General features: G+C 35.2%; 1 protein-coding gene across 1 annotated transcript in view; it reads left to right on the plus strand.

The window, feature by feature from the left end:
* The window catches only part of LOC130049702 (uncharacterized), a 34,567-nt gene extending 15,558 nt beyond the window's left edge, over positions 1 to 19,009 (plus strand). Inside the window, exons 5-13 of the mRNA XM_056147638.1 lie at positions 145 to 372; positions 1,717 to 1,968; positions 2,058 to 2,192; positions 3,592 to 3,729; positions 5,899 to 6,027; positions 10,348 to 10,485; positions 13,792 to 13,932; positions 14,850 to 14,967; positions 17,550 to 19,009. Coding sequence (XP_056003613.1) covers positions 145 to 372; positions 1,717 to 1,968; positions 2,058 to 2,192; positions 3,592 to 3,729; positions 5,899 to 6,027; positions 10,348 to 10,485; positions 13,792 to 13,932; positions 14,850 to 14,967; positions 17,550 to 17,718 — 1,448 coding nt within the window. The 3' untranslated portion in view covers positions 17,719 to 19,009. The remainder of the gene's footprint in view (positions 1 to 144; positions 373 to 1,716; positions 1,969 to 2,057; positions 2,193 to 3,591; positions 3,730 to 5,898; positions 6,028 to 10,347; positions 10,486 to 13,791; positions 13,933 to 14,849; positions 14,968 to 17,549) is intronic.
* The last annotated feature ends 280 nt before the right edge of the window (positions 19,010 to 19,289 follow it).

Consider the following 19,289-nt stretch of genomic DNA (forward strand, 5'->3'; position numbering starts at 1 on the left):
GCCATATTTTGAGGTAACATAATGAAATCACAATATCTTTGAATGTATAACGAAACAATCACCCTGATAAACAACGTGGTCAGAAAGTATTTTCTCGTCAGTTTGGATCAAATGCAGTGATTATTCATGTCCACTGCTTTTCAGAAAACCTTGCCTTTCAAAAGCCCTCGCAGCAGCTGTATTCCTATTACCGCTTTGCACTGGGAGCGGATCGCGTGGTGGATGGTATGCGATCAGACCTGTCTTTTTATGGAGGGCAGTGTACACTATCGAGAAACAGTCAGCAAACGGCGAAGTGGTGGGTGGATCTAGGACGTGTCGTCGGAATACATCACATAACCATATACTACAGGACAGAAAACAATCCTTGGGGTAATTTTATAAATCATCAAATATAAATGAAAATGATAGAAGGTTCCAACACTGAATAGAGCATTGACATATTAAACGTAATTTGGATGAAACACTTCCTTAATTTAAAGTTATTACGAAAGAATTTAATTCACAAATGTCCAATTCGGTCAGAGAGAGAGAGAGAGAGAGAGAGAGAGAGAGAGAGAGAGAGAGTATAACACTACATCTACTATTAAAATTTTAACTTTGATTGCCATTTTGCCATTTAACCTTAGAAATTTCAATTATCACTTGGGGGATCATCTGATACACATGTCACCTATTATGAATTAAAACAAATACTTCGTGTGTTAGAAATCGGTTGCTTTTCAGTCTAAAGTGGGGAGGCCCTTCCAACTTTCCTGTCGTAGTAGTTTTTCAGAAGATTTTTTCTTTCAATGCTGATTACCTCCTCTTTAGAGAAAACATGACACTTCATTTGAACAAACATGGATCACCTTTATCCAAGATTGATTTGAGTAAAATTTGTTTGAAATTTATGCAGGGGATTTTAAGAACATGCCACCATATTTTCACTATTTTTTTTCATTATCTCCTCTTTGAAAAAGGTGTGACTTTTCATTTGAACAACTTTGAATATATTTTCCCCAATTACTTAATGGCAGGTTTGCTTAACATTGGCTCTGTGTTTCTTAATTAGTAGAAAATGATACGTTTTCGACAAACGGACGGGGAGACTGATTCAAGTGAGCTTAACACTAGGAAAGAATATATTTTAACAATTCTGTTGCTCTGTTTTTGTTACATGTAACGTAGTAGTGCTGCTCCCTAAAGTTGACAATATAAATTTTAGTTGTTAATGAAAAATATATCAGAATGGATCATCATTAGATAGTGAAAAACATTCAGGGTACAGAGAATCATAGAACTAAACCTCATGCAGTATTTTATTTTTCATATTAAGGGGTGCAATCCCTGAATCTTAAACATCATTCATCCTGTGGATTTTTTTTTCCAATGTCATTTTATACCCAATTACAAAGATAAAACTGGTCATTTTCATTTCTTGACACGATGTCAGCGTCACTTACTGTACATTATAAATGCAATAAAATGAAGACTGTTTAAGATTAGAAATATAGATAATCAAAACCTTCTTTTTTCAGAAACAATCAAAATTATGTACAGATAATGCTATTTCTAGTTTCGACACATTTTCGAAGTGTTGATGTATGTAATGAGGAAACCTCATATCATTTGAAGTCATTCTGAAGATTAACTCGATGTGTAAAATGTTGTCGTATCCGGTTAATATTTGCATGATTATCTTAATTAAAGCATTGGTGATCACTTGATTTTCAGATGGAAATGAATACAGGGGAAGATTTCTGGGCTTCCATGTCTACATATCTAACACTACCAGCAGGCAAGACGGTCATTTGTGTTTTCGCGATAAGAGCTACACACTATCCACCATACCGGCCGTGGCCAACATAACATGTCTAGTACACGGACAATATGTTATTTATTACAATGAAAGACTCTCAGGAACTACCTACCCTGATGGGTATTCTTCCTATGCATACAATGACCTTTGCGAAGTCGAGGTTTACGGTAAGCTTGAAATAGTTAATTACGACATTTAATCCCCTCCAACGCCTACATCACTATATTTCGAGACATATCTCCTTATTTTCACTAAGGTTGTTCTGTACCCGGATATTACGGATCTGACTGTTCTGTGCCTTGTCCTGATAGAAACTGTCGGCACTGCCATATCCAAACTGGAGCCTGTTATGAGTGTAAACCTGGATACCAGGGACATCGATGTGAATCACGTATGTCGTACCGTATCGTACCGTAATGTTCATATTGGGGGATCAAGTTCAGCACATCATACACAATTCATCTAAATATGTCCATAAAACTATCATTAGTGTTTTATGTTCCTTGTTTAGATATTTCCAACTGTAATAAATACTAATATTCTTAAACTTTTGAACTTGAAATATGGCGAAAAGAAAACATACATTTCCAGATTGATGTGGGTTCTTCTTTCAGTAAATGAACTTTGTTGACGAAATGCTTCGTAGCTGCATTTGTATTACATGCACCAATATAAACTATATATCTTATCCAATGTTGTTAAAAAAATTGGGGAAAACAAATTATTCCTTTGGGTAGAGATTAATTCAGTATGAAAGGCAATTTAGTTTTTCAGATTTTGAAATCGAGACTGCTGTGTGATGCAAATAATAATAATGATGATGGTCGAGGCCTCTGTTGGTGGACTGTTAGTCCCCGAGGGTCTCTACAGCCCAGTAGCTAAGTACTTCGTTACTAGCTTGAAAATACGGATGTATATTTAATTGCTGTTACAAAATTTAAAGATTCATTTCAAAATTAAGGATTATCTCCCTCATGCATAGCTCTTATCCTTGGACGAATTTGGCTCCACTTTTTTGGCACGCTGTTTTTGGCTATATTTAGCTCTAAAACTTCATAGTTATTTCGGATTTCAAACATTTCGGTTGAGCATCACTGAAGAGACATTATTTGTCGAAATGTGCATCTGGTGCATCAAAATTGGTACCGTATAAGTTTTACATTATGACCCCTGGGTCGAGGCCTCTGCTGGTGGACTGTTAGTCCCTGAGGGTCTCTACAGCCCAGTAGCTAAGTAGTTCGTTACTAGCTTGAAAATACGCATGTATATTTAATTGCTGTTACAAAATTTAGAAATTCATTTCAAAATTAAGGATTATCTCTCTGTGCATAGCTCTGATCCTTGGACGATTTTGGCTCCACTTTTTTGGCACGCTGTTTTTGGCTATATTTAGCTCTAAAACTTCATAGTTATTTCGGATTTCAAACATTTCGGTTGAGCATCACTGAAGAGACATTATTTGTCGAAATGCGCAGCTGGTGCATCGAAATTGGTACCGTTTAAGTTTTACATGATAATAATAATAGTATTGATAAGATTTATATAGCGTTCTATAAAACAAATTACTCTAAGGCACTTTACAAGGTTAAGAAGAGGAATACAACAACAAAACACAATGAAATGAAACCGAATGACAGTATGATATACGGTTTTATATCTATAAAATTATCAAAATAAAACACTGTAATTAAGATCGATAACCTAGGGTTGTTTGCAATGACGGTGGTTGATGATAAAAACAGTCACATTTTATACACATAAATCTTGTATATGTAGCATTATTTTCGTAGTTTGTAGTACTCAATATTATGGAGAAATCTGTAAACAGACCTGTGGTAACTGCAGTGATGGGGTGACATGTAACAATGTGGACGGAACCTGTCCAAACGGATGTGACGTCGGTGTCTACGGAGACAAATGCAAAACACGTAAGTCTACTGCTAAATGTTGAAATATATACCGTTGTCGTAAACTTGTATACAGTTGTGTTACAACCTTCGGTGTTTAGAAGAGCTTGTATGACACGGTTTGACAACTGTTTTCTAAATGATGAAAAGTGAAGATAACGAAAGTGATCAATATCTTAAATCATCAATAAGGAAAACAAAGCGCATAATGTCAAACACGGACCCTGGTTATACCAGAATTAAGATCAGGTGTCTAGGTGGTGTACGCATTCCCTGTTGACCCGTCACACCCGCCGTAATTCCTCCAATTTCTTCAACTAAACAGTAATCCGTAGTCAAATCAATACTCAAAGGGCGATCTAACAATTGGTATGAAACACGTCAGACAGCATTCGACATAACGACAGGTTTTATTTGACATTAACGGCAAATTGACAACTCAACTGTATGACAAACGGGATGATTTCAGCTTCTCTATCGTCAACTTCCAATATTTATGTAGCAATATTCCATTATAACCTGCATCTGGTATTTATATCTCTCAACTGATTCGATACGCAAGAGCGTGTTCTGCGTATAGTCGGTCTTTTCATCGAGGCAATCTACTGACAAACAACTTGATGGTACAGGGGTTTTGAACAGCATTGATTAAAGTTAGCATTTGATAGATTTTACGGTCGTTATAACGATCTAGTTTGGCAATACAACCTATCATTGGGTAGAATACTGTCTGACGTGTTTCATACCGATTGTTAGACCTTTCTTGGCAAACTGATTTTGACTACAGAGAACTGCGTTTACCTGATCAGGATATAGGACTCAGGGCGAGTATGATCGATCGACAGGAGATGCCTACTCGTCCAAGGCATCTGATCCCACCTCTAATGTGGCCAGGGGTCCGTGTTTGCTTAGATATATGTTTTGTATTGCTTGTAGGGGTTATGAGATTCATCAATGTTCGTTATCTTCACATTTCATTTGACTTCAAATGAGAGTGTTCAAACATTGATCAGTGACTTGTTTCGACTTGAGTATTGATCATACGCATAGAATTCAATCAATTTAGGGATCAAAACATAATATACAGGAGATGATGGGTTGTTACTACGAATATATGGAAGTTTGATAATCATTATAACAACCATAAAATTGGCGAGATGCTGACTTTAAACGAAATTGTTGAAACCCCTGTAGCATTAGTTTATTTGTCAGGAGACTGTTTTGTTTAGAAACCCGTATACGCAGAGCAAGCTCTTGTGTATGGAGTTGGTTGAGATATAAATGCCATATGCAGGTATATCATGGAACATTGTCACATGAATATGAGAAGTTGAAGCTGAAATCGTAGCGTTTTATGATAAAATTGACTTGTTATATAATGTAGGTTGCCGTTAGAATCTATTTTAAATAAAATATATACCTGCAAAGCAGATGTGGAAGACTATGTGGTGTTTTGTATTTCGACTTCAAATAAGCATATGACTGACGCATTTTTGCGACATTTTGTGACATAATATTGTCAATATCGGGACTTTCCTTGAAAACACTGAAGACGATTTTTACTAGATTTCATAGACCTTGTAACTAGTGTTACTTTTAACTAATACTCAGAGAAGTGATAAGATATGTGATCCTCTTGTTATATAGATATGTAGATATCATTTATGATAATGATACTAGTGACCAAATGTTATGCAAAAAAAATGCAAGAAAGTGTTAATGTGTTTTTGTCAAAAAAACGGGTTTTTTTTTTTTTAATGAAAAACATTTCTTGGAAAATGATTTTATTGATTAAAAAGGTAATTATATTTATGACTTTGTACATCGTTCTGAGGCAAATGGAATTGTGTTCAAGCTATGATTCTAGTAAGTTTCATTTTGTAATGCATTTTCTCCAAACCCGGAAACGGGAGACTAAAAATTACTGAATAAATTCTACAAACGGAATGAAATTGAAAATCAACATAGAATATGCGCAGTCTTGTGATACCATCTTTTGAAAAGCAATAATGATACACACATAAGAACACGACTCCATTTCTGTTTTTGTCTTCTTTTGCAATTTCCAGTTTGCTATATCAGTTGACGATCCGGAATATCATTGAGATTTTCATTGTTCATCACATTTATAAAAGAAACAAAACCTAACTTTTATCACGTTTAGTTGCTTTCTTGAATCACTATTTTCAGTTTGTCCTGTTGGTTGGTATGGGAAGAAATGCTCACTACCGTGTGGAGGCTGTGACACGTGTAGCAGATTTACAGGACAATGTACATCTCCCTGTTATCCGGGCTGGAAGGGAACATATTGTACAGAAAGTAAACATATAATTATATGTGATGATGATAGTTCTTTATATTCTAAAATAATCATGTAATATTGAATTATATTATTTCAATGTTGCCAAAACCACCTATCTCAAAGGAATATGCTGTGTATTTGAAATTTAATATCCGTTTTCATTAAGTTATGGCGTCGAAACATAGTTATGATATCATATGTTATCCTTTGTGGAACCCAATGTGATATATCGTTGTTTATTTGGACACTTCTATAATTTGGATTAGATTGCCAGTGCCACTTTGAGATAACTGTATGATACTGTATCAATTTCCAAAAAGAGGACGTTTTATTTTGCTTACTTACTGAAGATATAATGAAAAGTGAAGATAACGAACAGCTAGTGATTCATCCCATACATCCTGTATAAAATACCCAATTTCGAGTATGGCAAACATGGACAACTGAAAACATCAGGCCTAGTCTACGATTGAGGTTTACGAAGAGAAACCTCCTTGTCACTCGGTCACGCCGATCGTGATTTCAATATCTTTATCAGGTAAACGGGAACAATCCGCTGTGGAAATCACCATGCAGAGAATGCCTTAACACATACATGTCATATGAGATATGTCAGATGGCATTTGACTCAAAGAAAAGTTGCATTTGCGAGTCAAATAATTATAAAGACCATAGCAGTTGTTTAGACTCCTCTAACATCAAATTATATCTCAATAAGCCTACCTCAATTCTAAAAAGCAATACTATACGTAGAGTGTACCCCTGCGTATCCAATGAGTTGAGAGTTTTAAACACCATATACAACAGGGGATGCTTACTCCTCCTAGGCACCTGATCCCACCTCTGGTGTGTCCAGGGGTCCGTGTTTGCCCAACTATCTATTTTGTATTGCTTGTAGGAGTTATGAGATTTATCACTGTTCGTTATCTTCACCTTGCATACAGACATTAGATATTTCATTGAACATATATTTTGATGGCAGACTAACAAATCATCTCTATGACAAACAGGATGATTTCCGCTCCTCCGTCGTTAACTTCCCATATTTATGTAGCAATATTGAATTATAATATGCAACTGATTCAATAGCATGTTCTGCGTATGATTAGCTATTTACTCTTAGGTAGAATGCAGTCTGACGTGTTTCATGCCCATTGTTAGCCCTCGCTTTACATGTTGCTTTTAATTACAGATTATTCCATTCATTTGATCATGATATAGGGCTTATTGCGGATGTGACCGGTTGGCAGCAGATGTGTACTCTTTCTAGTACTTGAATAAACCTATGGAGTGTCGCCCTACTCTTGATTTTGTCTTATTTATAGAAATTGTGAGATTGATCACTGTTCGTTATATTCACCTTTTCATATTACTACATACATATGAAGAGAAGCCGAAGTCTTCCCGTTTGTTTAAGCTGTTAGTTTGCCTTTAATGTCCATATTCTTATGAAAAGATATGAGAAACTTTGTCGCGTCTTTCTTTCACTGGTATCGAATCGACATATGAATGGGAATGGGTATTGTAAGAAGATAAAACGTCATCGATATATTTCGATTTCGAGTTGAAGGCCACAAATTTTTAAAAGTTTTTTGATATATTGTCTCATAGAACAAACAAACAGGTCATCTAATAAAGGAACACAATCCTGTTGAAGGACCTGATCATCGAAGACTACGTAGATATTGTTAATGAGGAATTTCAGCATCTTTTTTTAAAAATCAATTTCAGGGTATCTGTGCGTAGAATCATAAGGTTGTTTAATAGATGTTTCTTGGCTGACCGATCGCTAAATATAATTACCCCCCCCCCCGTTTTTTTTTTAAAGAAGCGACTGTCTATGACGTCAAGAAGTCTAGTCTTCATTTCATTGTGAGAAATGACCTTGTAAAGTGTTGAAATGTCATACGTTTTGGTGTTGTTGTTTTGAAGAAGAAACATTTTGTGATTTTAAATTAACTAAGTTTTTTTTTTCATTTTTAGGATTTATTAAATTGATAACTGTTCGCTATATTGACCTACAATACCTTTGTCATACGTTGTGGCATTTTCCTTTGAAGTTTCTCATTCACACCAGTTCATATTTTTGCATGAAAAGGAGAAATAGAGCCTTGGTAGAGCATTTACTGGCTTCTTGAAATAAATTATTAGAAACTTTCAAAGGAACTGAGTAAAATTTTGTGTAAATATGGTTTAGACCAAATTATCTGATGACGCGAGGTAAGAGTTAATTGATTGTGTCGTGTATATCTAGGGGTGGTTTTTTTAGCTCTTCTGAGCCGAAGGCTCAAAGAGCTAATGCTATGGCCATTTGTGCGGTGTGCGTAAACTTTTTAGAAAAAGGGCTATAACTCAAGAACCTCTTTTGTTACAAATTTGTTACAGGGTATCATTGGCCCAAGGGCTTTCATACATACTAAATAGAGGGATGTGACCCTTTAACAAGGGGAGATAATCAGGAAAATACAAACAAAAGTAGTGGTTGCTAAAAAATCTTCTTCTCAAGAACCACTGGACAGATTATCACCAAACTTACACATAAGGATGACGATATGTTGTAGATTAAAAATTGTTCAAGATATTACCCTGGGGCAAAGGGCGTGGTCTCAAGGTCACTTCAAAGTTGACCTAAATTTATATTTCCTTAAATCTTTGATATTTTAGTCATTATAAGGACTAGGATCATCAAATTTTGACAGTTGATGCATCTTAGGACCTTGTGTCAAGTTGTCTCAAAAGTAGGTCACGGTGACCTACTTTTTGAATTTTGCAGGTATTTATTTTAAAATTAATTTTGATGCATATCTTGGACACTTTGAAGCCTATGATCATCAAAACTTGTCAGTTGGTGGATCATGGGACCTTAAAATGCGTCAATTGAAAAATAAGTCACCGTGACCTACTTTCTGAATTTTATGGCTTATCATTAATAGATATATTTAAGTTGTTATTTCAAATACCGAGAGGTTTAGAATCATCAAATCTTGTAAGTTGATGCATCTTGAGGCCTTGAAACATATTTATAAAAAAGTAGGTCACAGTGACCTACTTTTTGAATTTTGCAGATATTCAAATTTCACATTTTCAATTTTAGATGCATATTTTGGGCACTGTAAAACCTAGGGTCATCAAACTTTGTCAGTTGATGCGTCTTCAGTCTTCGGTTTGTGTCGACCAAAAAGTAGGTCACCGTGACCTACTTTTGGTATTTGACAGCTAAATTACTATATTTCAGACACTATTTGACCTACAATCATCAAACTTTGTCAGTTGATGCATCTTGAGTCTTCGGAGTGTATCGACCAAAAAGTAGGTCACTGTGACCTTCTTTTGGCATTTGACAGTTATATTTATATATTTCAGATACTATTTGACCTACAATCATCAAACTTTGTCAGTTGATGGGTCTTGCATGTTCGAAGGGTTTCGACCAAAAAGTAGGTCACCTTGACCTACTTTTGGAATTGGACAGCTATATTTATATATTTCAGATACTATTTGACCTACAGTCATCAAACTTTGTCAGTTGTTGGGTCTTGCATGTTCGAAGGGTTTCGACCAAAAAGTAGGTCACCTTGACCTAATTTTGGAATTGGACGGCTATATTTATATATTTCAGATACTATTTGACCTACAGTCATCAAACTTTGTCAGTTGATGGGTCTTGCATGTTCGAAGGGTTTTGATTAAAAAGTTGGTCACCTTGACCTACTTTTGGAATTTGACGGCTATATTTATATATTTCAGATACTATTTCACCTACAGTCATCAAACTTTGTCAGTTGATGGGTCTTGTATGTTCGGAGTTCGCTGACCAAACAGTAGGTCACCATGACCTACGATTGGAATTTGACAGCTATATTTCAATATTCAGATACTAATTGGCTTAAAATCATCAAACTTTGTCAGTTGATATTTCTTGGGTTCCCAAAATGTGTAAACCAAAAAGTACGTCACATTGACCTACTTTTTTTGAATTCTTAGGATTTAACTAAAGATTTAGAATACTAAGAGGCTAAGAATAGAAATGGTGGGGTTGTACAATTTATCAGAAGAGCGATTCTAGGCCCTTGGGCCTCTTGTTTTTTTTGTTGTTGTTTTTTTTTTTGCATAAATGATCGTCATGACGCTGCGTTAGTCGTTGTGCATTGGGAAAAAGTCTCATTACATTCAAACTTTACCTAGTGGGCTAGTAAAATTTCCTACATTTTCAAGGTTACCGTTGTACCCATATGTAAACATAGTGGCTAGTGTCTTAATCCAGTAACCTCGTTGTCATAAAACGTTATAATCGGGCATGTTGTTATACGCAGTGTTTCGTTTACTATCATTTGTAGAATGTGACGGACGAAAATACGGGGCTGGCTGTAATAAAGACTGTGGAACCTGTCTAGGTTATACACAATGTCACCACATAAACGGATCATGCCTTCAAGGATGTCATTCGGGATATCAAGGAGAGCTTTGTAAAACTGGTAATATATTAATCAAACTACCCCTGTATCTCAAATATCGATTTCCCATTCATATCCTTCCATTGTATGAATGAAAACCAATTCTAGATGCATTTGAGTGGTGGAATAAAGGGTGGTAATACGTTAGAATTCGTAGTCAGTGTGCTTTGCAAAATAACCGAAAATCAATAAGGGACTATTGTAACAGCAGAAAGAAATAAACACCAACTCCAAGTCCTGTTTCTCGAGTTCGAGTCTTGTATTTAAAATGATGTAATTGCTGTACATAACATGAACCCTGAAATACACAATAAGTGAAGACAATATTTCATAATAAATCAATGACAATCATATAGACAATCAATAGTATAAACTATGCAATTTATACACATATAGAAACGAATATTACCTCTGTAAGAGTTATCTCCCTTACATAAATGAACTCGTACATATTATAGCAATATTTGATATCGTATAGAATTTACATTAAGTAACAATATGATAAACATACTTTATAACACACAACACAATGTACCTGAGTATGGATTAGGGTTCAGTCTGACCAAAATAGTCGGTGTTCTACTCGTACAAATGTAGTAGGCGCAAATGCAATATACTATATACAACTTTGATTTATAATGCACTCTCTCACTCATCACTTGTACTATTGTTAGGGTTTCCATTGAAATGCAGACAATTATAGAAATTACGTTAATGAAATAGGAATGTTACAATGAATAGGTAATGGTCTTAAGTCTTTGAATATCAAGAAAATATTAATTGTCTATCACAAATGGCTGACGCACGTAGTATATGTTCCTTCTATATCTTTCTTTTAAAATTCTCTCCGTTCACACTTCATTACCCGCAATTTAACACGGACACCCAGGAAAGTTCTTGACCAATCAACGGGCAGATTTAAATACAGAACTGACCAAAACTATTTCTAATTTTTGAATAGATAAAAACAAGTTCAAATGTATTCAAATTGGTTTATTTTAATTTCCCAAATTTTCCGGCTGAAATAAAAGCATAATAAAAATCCAATACTACCACACTATAATTAATCATTCATTAATTCATTCATCAAATTACATATTTTTGAAGGTTACCAAGAATAAGCTCCCGTAATATGAATTTGTTTTTCAGTAGCATTCATCCATTTCAAAACTGACCATACATAGAACAAGATTTTATGTATCGAATCAGTTGAGAGATATGAACACTACATGCAGGTGATAATGGAATATTACTACATAACTATAGGAAGTTTGACTTCTTCGTCCCCGAGTTAGTCTTATATTGATCGACAATGATTCGGTTATATCAACGAGATGAAATTTGAATAACCATGTGAGAACACGAGAGGGTCGATGGATAAATGCTTTCTCGGGAATGAATGGTTTTAGAGAATGGATTGGTTTGTAAAGGGAATGGTTGGTATTGGAACAGTATGGTGTGGGAATGGAACGATTCTAGTGGAAAATGAAACAGTTCATTTGGTGCAATAGTACGTTTCATGGTCTGTATTGATTTGTAAAGTTGAAACAGTATAAAAGCATTTAAAGAGAAAACATTCTGCCCCATACCAGTATGTGAATTAGAGGTTTGGAAAAACATATCAGCCAAGGATTATCATGATGTTCTACAGCAAATAAATGAAGAAAAGGAATTAATGACAAACAAGTTGATGATACACTGTACATAGGTTTCAACAGTCTCTATTAAAGTCACCATTTCGCAAATTCTATGGTCGTTTTAACGATCTAGTTCGTCAACACAACCTATCATTGGGTTAAATGCTGTCTGATATGTTTCATACTGATTGTGAGGTCGTTCTTAGCACACTAATTTTGATTAAGGATAATTCCGTTTACCTGATCAAGACATAGGGCTCACGGCGGATGTGACCAGTCGACAGGGGATGCTTACTCATCCTAGGCACCTGCTCCCACCTCTGGTATATCCAGGGGTCCGTGTTTGCCCAACTGTCTATTTCGTTTTGTTTATGGGAGTTATGAGATTGATCATTGTTCGTTATCTTCACCTTTCCTTTAAGCTATTCAGGTATGGGTGAAAAGTTTACAATCTCGAAATCGCCGCGGAGGTCTAGAGGTATAGCGTTCGCCCCATGTGCGCAAGGTTGAGGTTCGAATCCCGGCCGCGAAAGACCAGGTAAAGACAATTTCCTCGCCCAGCGCTCGGCGTCAGGTGTGAATGTCAGGGGTCCTTAGATATGACCTAAAACGGATGTCCAGTGTCATAGTAGATGTGGCACGGTAAAGAACCTCCACTGCTCAATGAGTGAAAACCTCTCGATATGTATGTTAAACAAGATATAATCAATCGATAGACCAAAGGTTTTATTTACAGACAGACATATTAAATACAACACAATGCTTTATTAAAACTAAGATTGTATACATGTGTTGTTAGATGTGGGTTATTTTAAATATGTCTATATTTGAAAAACACGGTTTTCTTAAGTTCAGTTACCGGTACCCTTTTCCATCAAACAAAAGCTACATTTTAATTGTTGCATCAGCACGACCAACATTCCCTTCTACTGAAATTCCTGATAATGAAGTGTATAAAAGTATAGCACATATCTAACATGCACATGCAGTTATACAGTTAAAATGTCAGTAATGTATACATGCTTACAAACAATTGTGCAATTGTTAACGTATAACCTTTTCCATGCCAAGTCTTCTGAGGGCGCAGGACCCCCGTCAGTTGCACATCATGTCTCCCTCACTATCGATACTTCCTGTTTTGTTAGCTACTAAGGTTACGTCCTGGTTTGTTGGCTACTAAGGTCACTTCCTGGTTTGTTTAGCTACTAAGGTCACTTCCTGGTTTGTTTAGCTACGAAGGCCACTTCCTGGTTGGTTGGCTACTAAGGTCACTTCCTGTTTTGTTAGCTACTAAGGTCACGTCCTGGTTTGTTTAGCTACGAAGATCACTTCCTGGTTTGTTTAGCTACTAAGGTTACTTCCTGTTTTGTTAGCTACTAAGGTCACTCCCTGTTTTGTCAGCTACTAAGGCCACTTCCTGTTTTGTTAGCTACTAAGGTCACTTCCTGTTTTCTTAGCTACTAAGGTCACTTCCTGTTTTGCTTAGCTAGTAAGGTCGATTCATTCCTCTGATCACCTTATAACAGGAATATAACAACATGCTTTTACTGAATCCATTTGCAGTCGACTTTGTCCCAGAGAACAGTATGTGTCCTCCATACTCTTTCATTTTAGGATCCACACTGTGTATTGTCTAAAACAAGGATTTATTGAAGAATTTTGATACAATATATTTCCTTTCATCCTACAGTTTGTATGACGGGCTATTATGGACATAATTGTACAACAGAGTGCAGTCTTTTCTGCAAGAAACCACGTATATGTAACCATGTGTCTGGTCACTGCAATGATGGTTGTGTCGGTGGATGGCAGGGGCTGTATTGTCAAAGAGGTTAGTAAATTTTCCATTGACGAGTGGAATACTTGAGTACTGTAGATTTAATATGGGTTTCTTTTTTCAAATTGGTAATAATGTAAATGACCCAATAAAGCCATTAATGTTACTTATGTAAAACTTTTACAATACCAATTTTGATGCACCAGATGCGCATTTCGACAAATAATGTTTCTTCTCTGATGCTCAACCGAAATTTTTGAAATCAGAGTGCCAAAAACTGGAGTCCAATTCGTTTAAGGATAAGAGCTTTGCATGAGGGAGATAATCCTTAATCTTGAAATGATTTTCTAAATCATTATCAAGGTATAGTCCCATTGACGTCTCTATTGCAATGCCATTGATTTTGTCATTACACCCAAATCATAATTCTGTAAACGGCATGTAGGGCTATTCGAGGATTTTAATCCATGATTTATCTTCTGATCTATAATGTTTGCTAATTGAATGTAAAAATACAAATTTTGATAGTAGACAATCTATGAAAAAGTTTTTGGATCACCGCAGGACACTATTTTAATATAGACGGTAGAATATTTGTAAATATTCTTGTTTTCAACAAAACCACAAACTTGATAAAGTCCAAATTACTTTTTTCACTCGGTACATAAATTCAACGGTTAGATGATTACAATACAGTAGATATGAGTATATCTGTACAATTTAATTAAATATTAAATTAGCTTCGACATTTCTTAAGTCGTGTATAGACCGTGCAGAAATGTCATTCGTGATTCCACTTTTAATTATTTCTCAAAATATATGTAACTACATTTCCGTATTGTAGATGTTATTTTATCATTACCAGTACCGTAGAGATGTTGAATTCGTATTGCTGCACACAAGCTTGAAAATATTCCCCAGAAACCAGTGGATCTGAACTTTGCATTACAACTGATTATTCTATATTTTAGCTATATCTGAAAAGAAAAGCGATAATCCGGAGTTGTCCAGATTTTATGGTATGCTAGCAGCATTGAGCGTCTGTGTAACAGTGATTGCAGTGTTGGTTACCTATATTTGTATTAAAAGGTTCGTTTTAAATATCGTATAAGTGGTATTTTTAGACACAAATTTAGCGACATTTCCATAAAATATAGCGAGAATTAATTTCAGCGACTTTATAATTCTAACAAAGATAGCCATTGTCCACAATAGAGAATAAATACTAGCGATATTCAATTTTAGCTATCTCAACTCCATCGCTAATAACGCAAAAATTAAATAATCGCTAAAATTCTGCTTAAGGACATGCGAGACGACGTTGCCAAATATAACTCGTCCATGAATATTTTTTCTTTTTTTCATGAAGCACCATCAGGATGGCCTGTACAATGTGTATAAATTTCATGGCCACTTTCTAGGTATACAAGGGAGATACTAAGCTTTGAATTACCCCCCTTTTCAAAAATTGTGAATTTTACAGGATCATTCCGTTTTTCACTTCAAAAAAATAATTTGATGGGATTTATTTATATATCTTTTACAATAATCTTTAAAATATATGCAAAATATCAACTAAATAATAATAACATGCTTAAACATAACCGTATAATAAGAAATTGGGAAAATTTAAGGATTTGGGGGTGGAAATTAGTACTCAAAAACAGGGTAGTCCAGATACTAAATGAAGCACTGCTCAAAAACCTGTCAATGATTTTTTTTTTTTTTTTGCAAACACTGCAATTAAAATATATTCATATACCTAACTTCCTGTTAAAATATGAGGCTAATCTTGATTTTGAGGTAGGCGTCCTTGAAGTTATACATTGATATGTTCACTTGGGGTTAGGCTTGGCTAAATATTTGTTATTAATAACTTTCAAACTTATATTCCTTTCATGTACAACTACTGTTAAAAGTAATGGGGGAGAGGATAGTCTCAATTTATTTGCACTACATTTTTTTTTACAATGTTCACTGTCAAAGACGGGGGGAGGGGGCAGTCTAATTCTTTGTGAGTGATTTGGAATACATTGTTAGAAACTATATTTGTTTTGAACCTATTGAAATATTTAGAATGTTCATGATTATGGTACAAAAATTGAGTTAATGAAAGCAAATAAGATTTTAATCTTTTTTTAAATGTACATATTTATATTATACATGACTTTGGACAAAACGTCTAGCTCTACAATTCGTCTTCCTTCAAACCACGGGGTTAGATCTAGTTAACGTCAGTATAAGCTACTAGTTCGTTTACAAGATCAACAGTACTTCCGCGGCCAGGGTAGCTAGTGTCGCTTATGACTCGGATCGTCTCCATCCTATTTTTCAAGGAATTTATGTGTCGCACACGTTGTGAATTTGCACTTTTCTCTTTTTCACACGTCTGCTTCTCGCTTTCCACACGTCTGCTTCTCGCTTTCCGACGTGTATCATATTTATTACATTAGTTGCCATTTTCGCAGCAGTGTTTCGTAAAGTTAGTAAAAATAATTTGTAATATAAAATAGTTTGAGAAATAAAGCGTAATTAGATTTACAGGGAAATGCTTGGGAAAATTAAACATTCCTAGCATGGACGTTAAGATTTGACAAAAAGTATCGATCTTCGGCATATGAGGGTAGGGGTGGGGTATTTTTCGCAAACAATGATCGATTATAAAAGCACCAGAATAGTTTCGTACGTTTCCCAAGCAAGATTCGGTAGAAATGTGTGTACAGTTCTAGTTTCACACTACTATAGTAAATACCAACAAACGATCATCTTACACTTGCACCGGGTCATTGTTTACGTACTATTGACTTTATTTTTGTAAATGACTAGATTCAAATTGCATGTACATGAAGGAGCGATTTCGGTTACTAATATGCTATATACTATCACAATTACTGTGGCGCATACTGTATTCATAATATATATACAATGTATATGAAAAGGGAAACTTGTAATCAATATGAAATAGAAATAAAAAATTATCATTTGACAGGAATTCAATCAACAGATTTACACATGGTACTTGGCAGCGGTAGCAAATTACAACAAAATATGATGACATTTTCCCTGCAATACAACGTCGTGACATATTTTTTTTATTGTGATGTCATATAGTGTGTCTGTACAGCATTGCAATTTTTCTCGAGAAACTTTAACTACGCTGCGTCCGGTTCTAAATTTATCATAAATTCGCAATCATTACATGATCATCGTCCCACATATCCTTAAAGGGTACTATTCCAATCCTCTTTGTTCGTTTGCATTACACATCAAAAAGCATTTGATAGGTGACACTCTATCCATGCATTCACACAGAAATGTGTTTAGATTTATACAGCTGAATAAAACAGGATAACAAGTAGAAAAATCACGTAACTGGATATTCCACATTGCAGAAAAATGTTTAGAATGTCCCGTCGCTATATATATCGGACTTTCGATGGATGAGACCGGTCAACGGAGGATTTTTACTACTCCTAGGCGCCTGATTCCACCTTTTGGTGTTTCCAGGGGTCCGCGCTTTCCCGGTTCTCGATTTTGTATTATCTATAGGATTTATAACATAGATATTTTTTCGTTATTGTCACCGTTTCCAAAATGAATATTGTTCCATGTATAAATGGGCTCGATATATTCACAACATTTACATTTATTTCCATGTAATTATTCAAAAGGAGACAATATGGAAGGCGCAGGGAAAATGAATACCTTGAAAGCGATGAATCTCAGACAGGAACAGTGAACCCATCGACAATATCTGGAAGAGGAAATGAACGCAGGGACAACACGTACCTTGGGCTTAGTGAATTAGGGCCGTCATCAACCTACGACACGCTGAGATAAGCGCTCAGTTTGTTTCATTTTTTAGGGGACTGGATAATTTTTAGCTTGTTTTTTTTTTTTTTTACAAAGAACGAAATATAAAACAAACAATAAAAGATGGAATGGCACGATTAAACCTTGATTTGCTGGTAGAGTCTTTTTTGTGTTATTACTTATTTGCATATTTCTGTAGCACAGCATAATATATTTGTTTTGAAGATTTTTAGGTTATTCGTGTACTTACTAATTTACCCAAGAAAGGAACTTGATCACTATTGCATCTAATCCTAACCCTAAGAGCCCCCACTTTGTATATCTGTATATTGCTTTCATAAACTGTGAACTGGTGTATGCAAGGTGAAGATAACGAACAGTGATCAATCTCATAACTCCTACAAGAAATACAAAATAGATAGTTGGGCAAACACGGACCCCTGGACACACCAGAGGTGGGATCAGGTGCCTAGGAGGAGTAAGCATCCTCTGTTGACCGGTCACACCCGCCGTGAGCCCTATATCCTGATCAGATAAACGGAGTTATCCGCAGTCAAAATCAGTGTGCCAAGAACGGCTTATGTACAAAATGAATATTGTTCCATGTATAAATGGGCTAGATATATTCACAACATTTACATTTATTTCACTTATACGGTGTATAAGATAATAGTTTTCATTTATTTGTCGTTCAACTATATTGGTAAATAATTTTAAAACTTTTAAAACCCGTTGTTAGATGAACATGGGTTTAAATGGTATCATCACGCCCTAGGTTTTAGAGGATAATACATTTTGCTGCTGGAAACGTTGAGATGAACTGTAAAATTTCAGGAATAAATACCACTGGCGATAGATAGTTACATTCTAAAATTTGTTCCAAATAGCTATGTTTAGAGCGAAAGATATTGGGTATTGAAGTATTTTTTTTCAATACGGGATATTAAAACTAGAAAATTTCGGAACTCTTCAGAAAAAGAAGTTACGAAAATTATGCGTCACTTGGGCAATCCTTATATACAAATTAGTGATGGCTAAAGACGACTCATTTCTGATATAAAAACATATGCCTGGTTTAAAGATTATTTTTCAGAATGTTGTAAGTGAATGTACTTGTACTAAAACATGAGTTATTGGATTAAACTTTCTGATGTTTGGTAGCAGATAAAACAAAAGAAAAATTCTATTTCCTACACCGATGTAGGATGTTTTGATTGCTTTTTAAACAATGATATACGTGAAAGAATTACTTAAAGATAGTTATTAGAAGGTTGTTGTTGTTTTTTTCAACTGACGAATAAAATGTAGATTAATTTTCTTCATTTGTTTGTACATGTGTGTTCTTTTACGTCACATAGCAGCATTTGTTTAACTCGTGTGAAGACGACGTCAGTAGTGAAGTGCTACAAACTTTGACCTCTGTATAGCATCTAGCAAGTTATACAGAGGATTATTCAAAGTATTATTACCTACAATGACACTGGATTTCCGCTTTAAAAGTCATATCAGAATGACAGGGTAGTTTCACTTTTAATGTCAGGTGTTTGGCGAGGGAAGAATTGCTATATTTCATACACGTCTTAATTTTCAGGCGGAAT

This window comes from Ostrea edulis, chromosome 8 (assembly GCF_947568905.1).
Source record: "Ostrea edulis chromosome 8, xbOstEdul1.1, whole genome shotgun sequence".
NCBI classification, from domain to species: domain Eukaryota; kingdom Metazoa; phylum Mollusca; class Bivalvia; order Ostreida; family Ostreidae; genus Ostrea; species Ostrea edulis.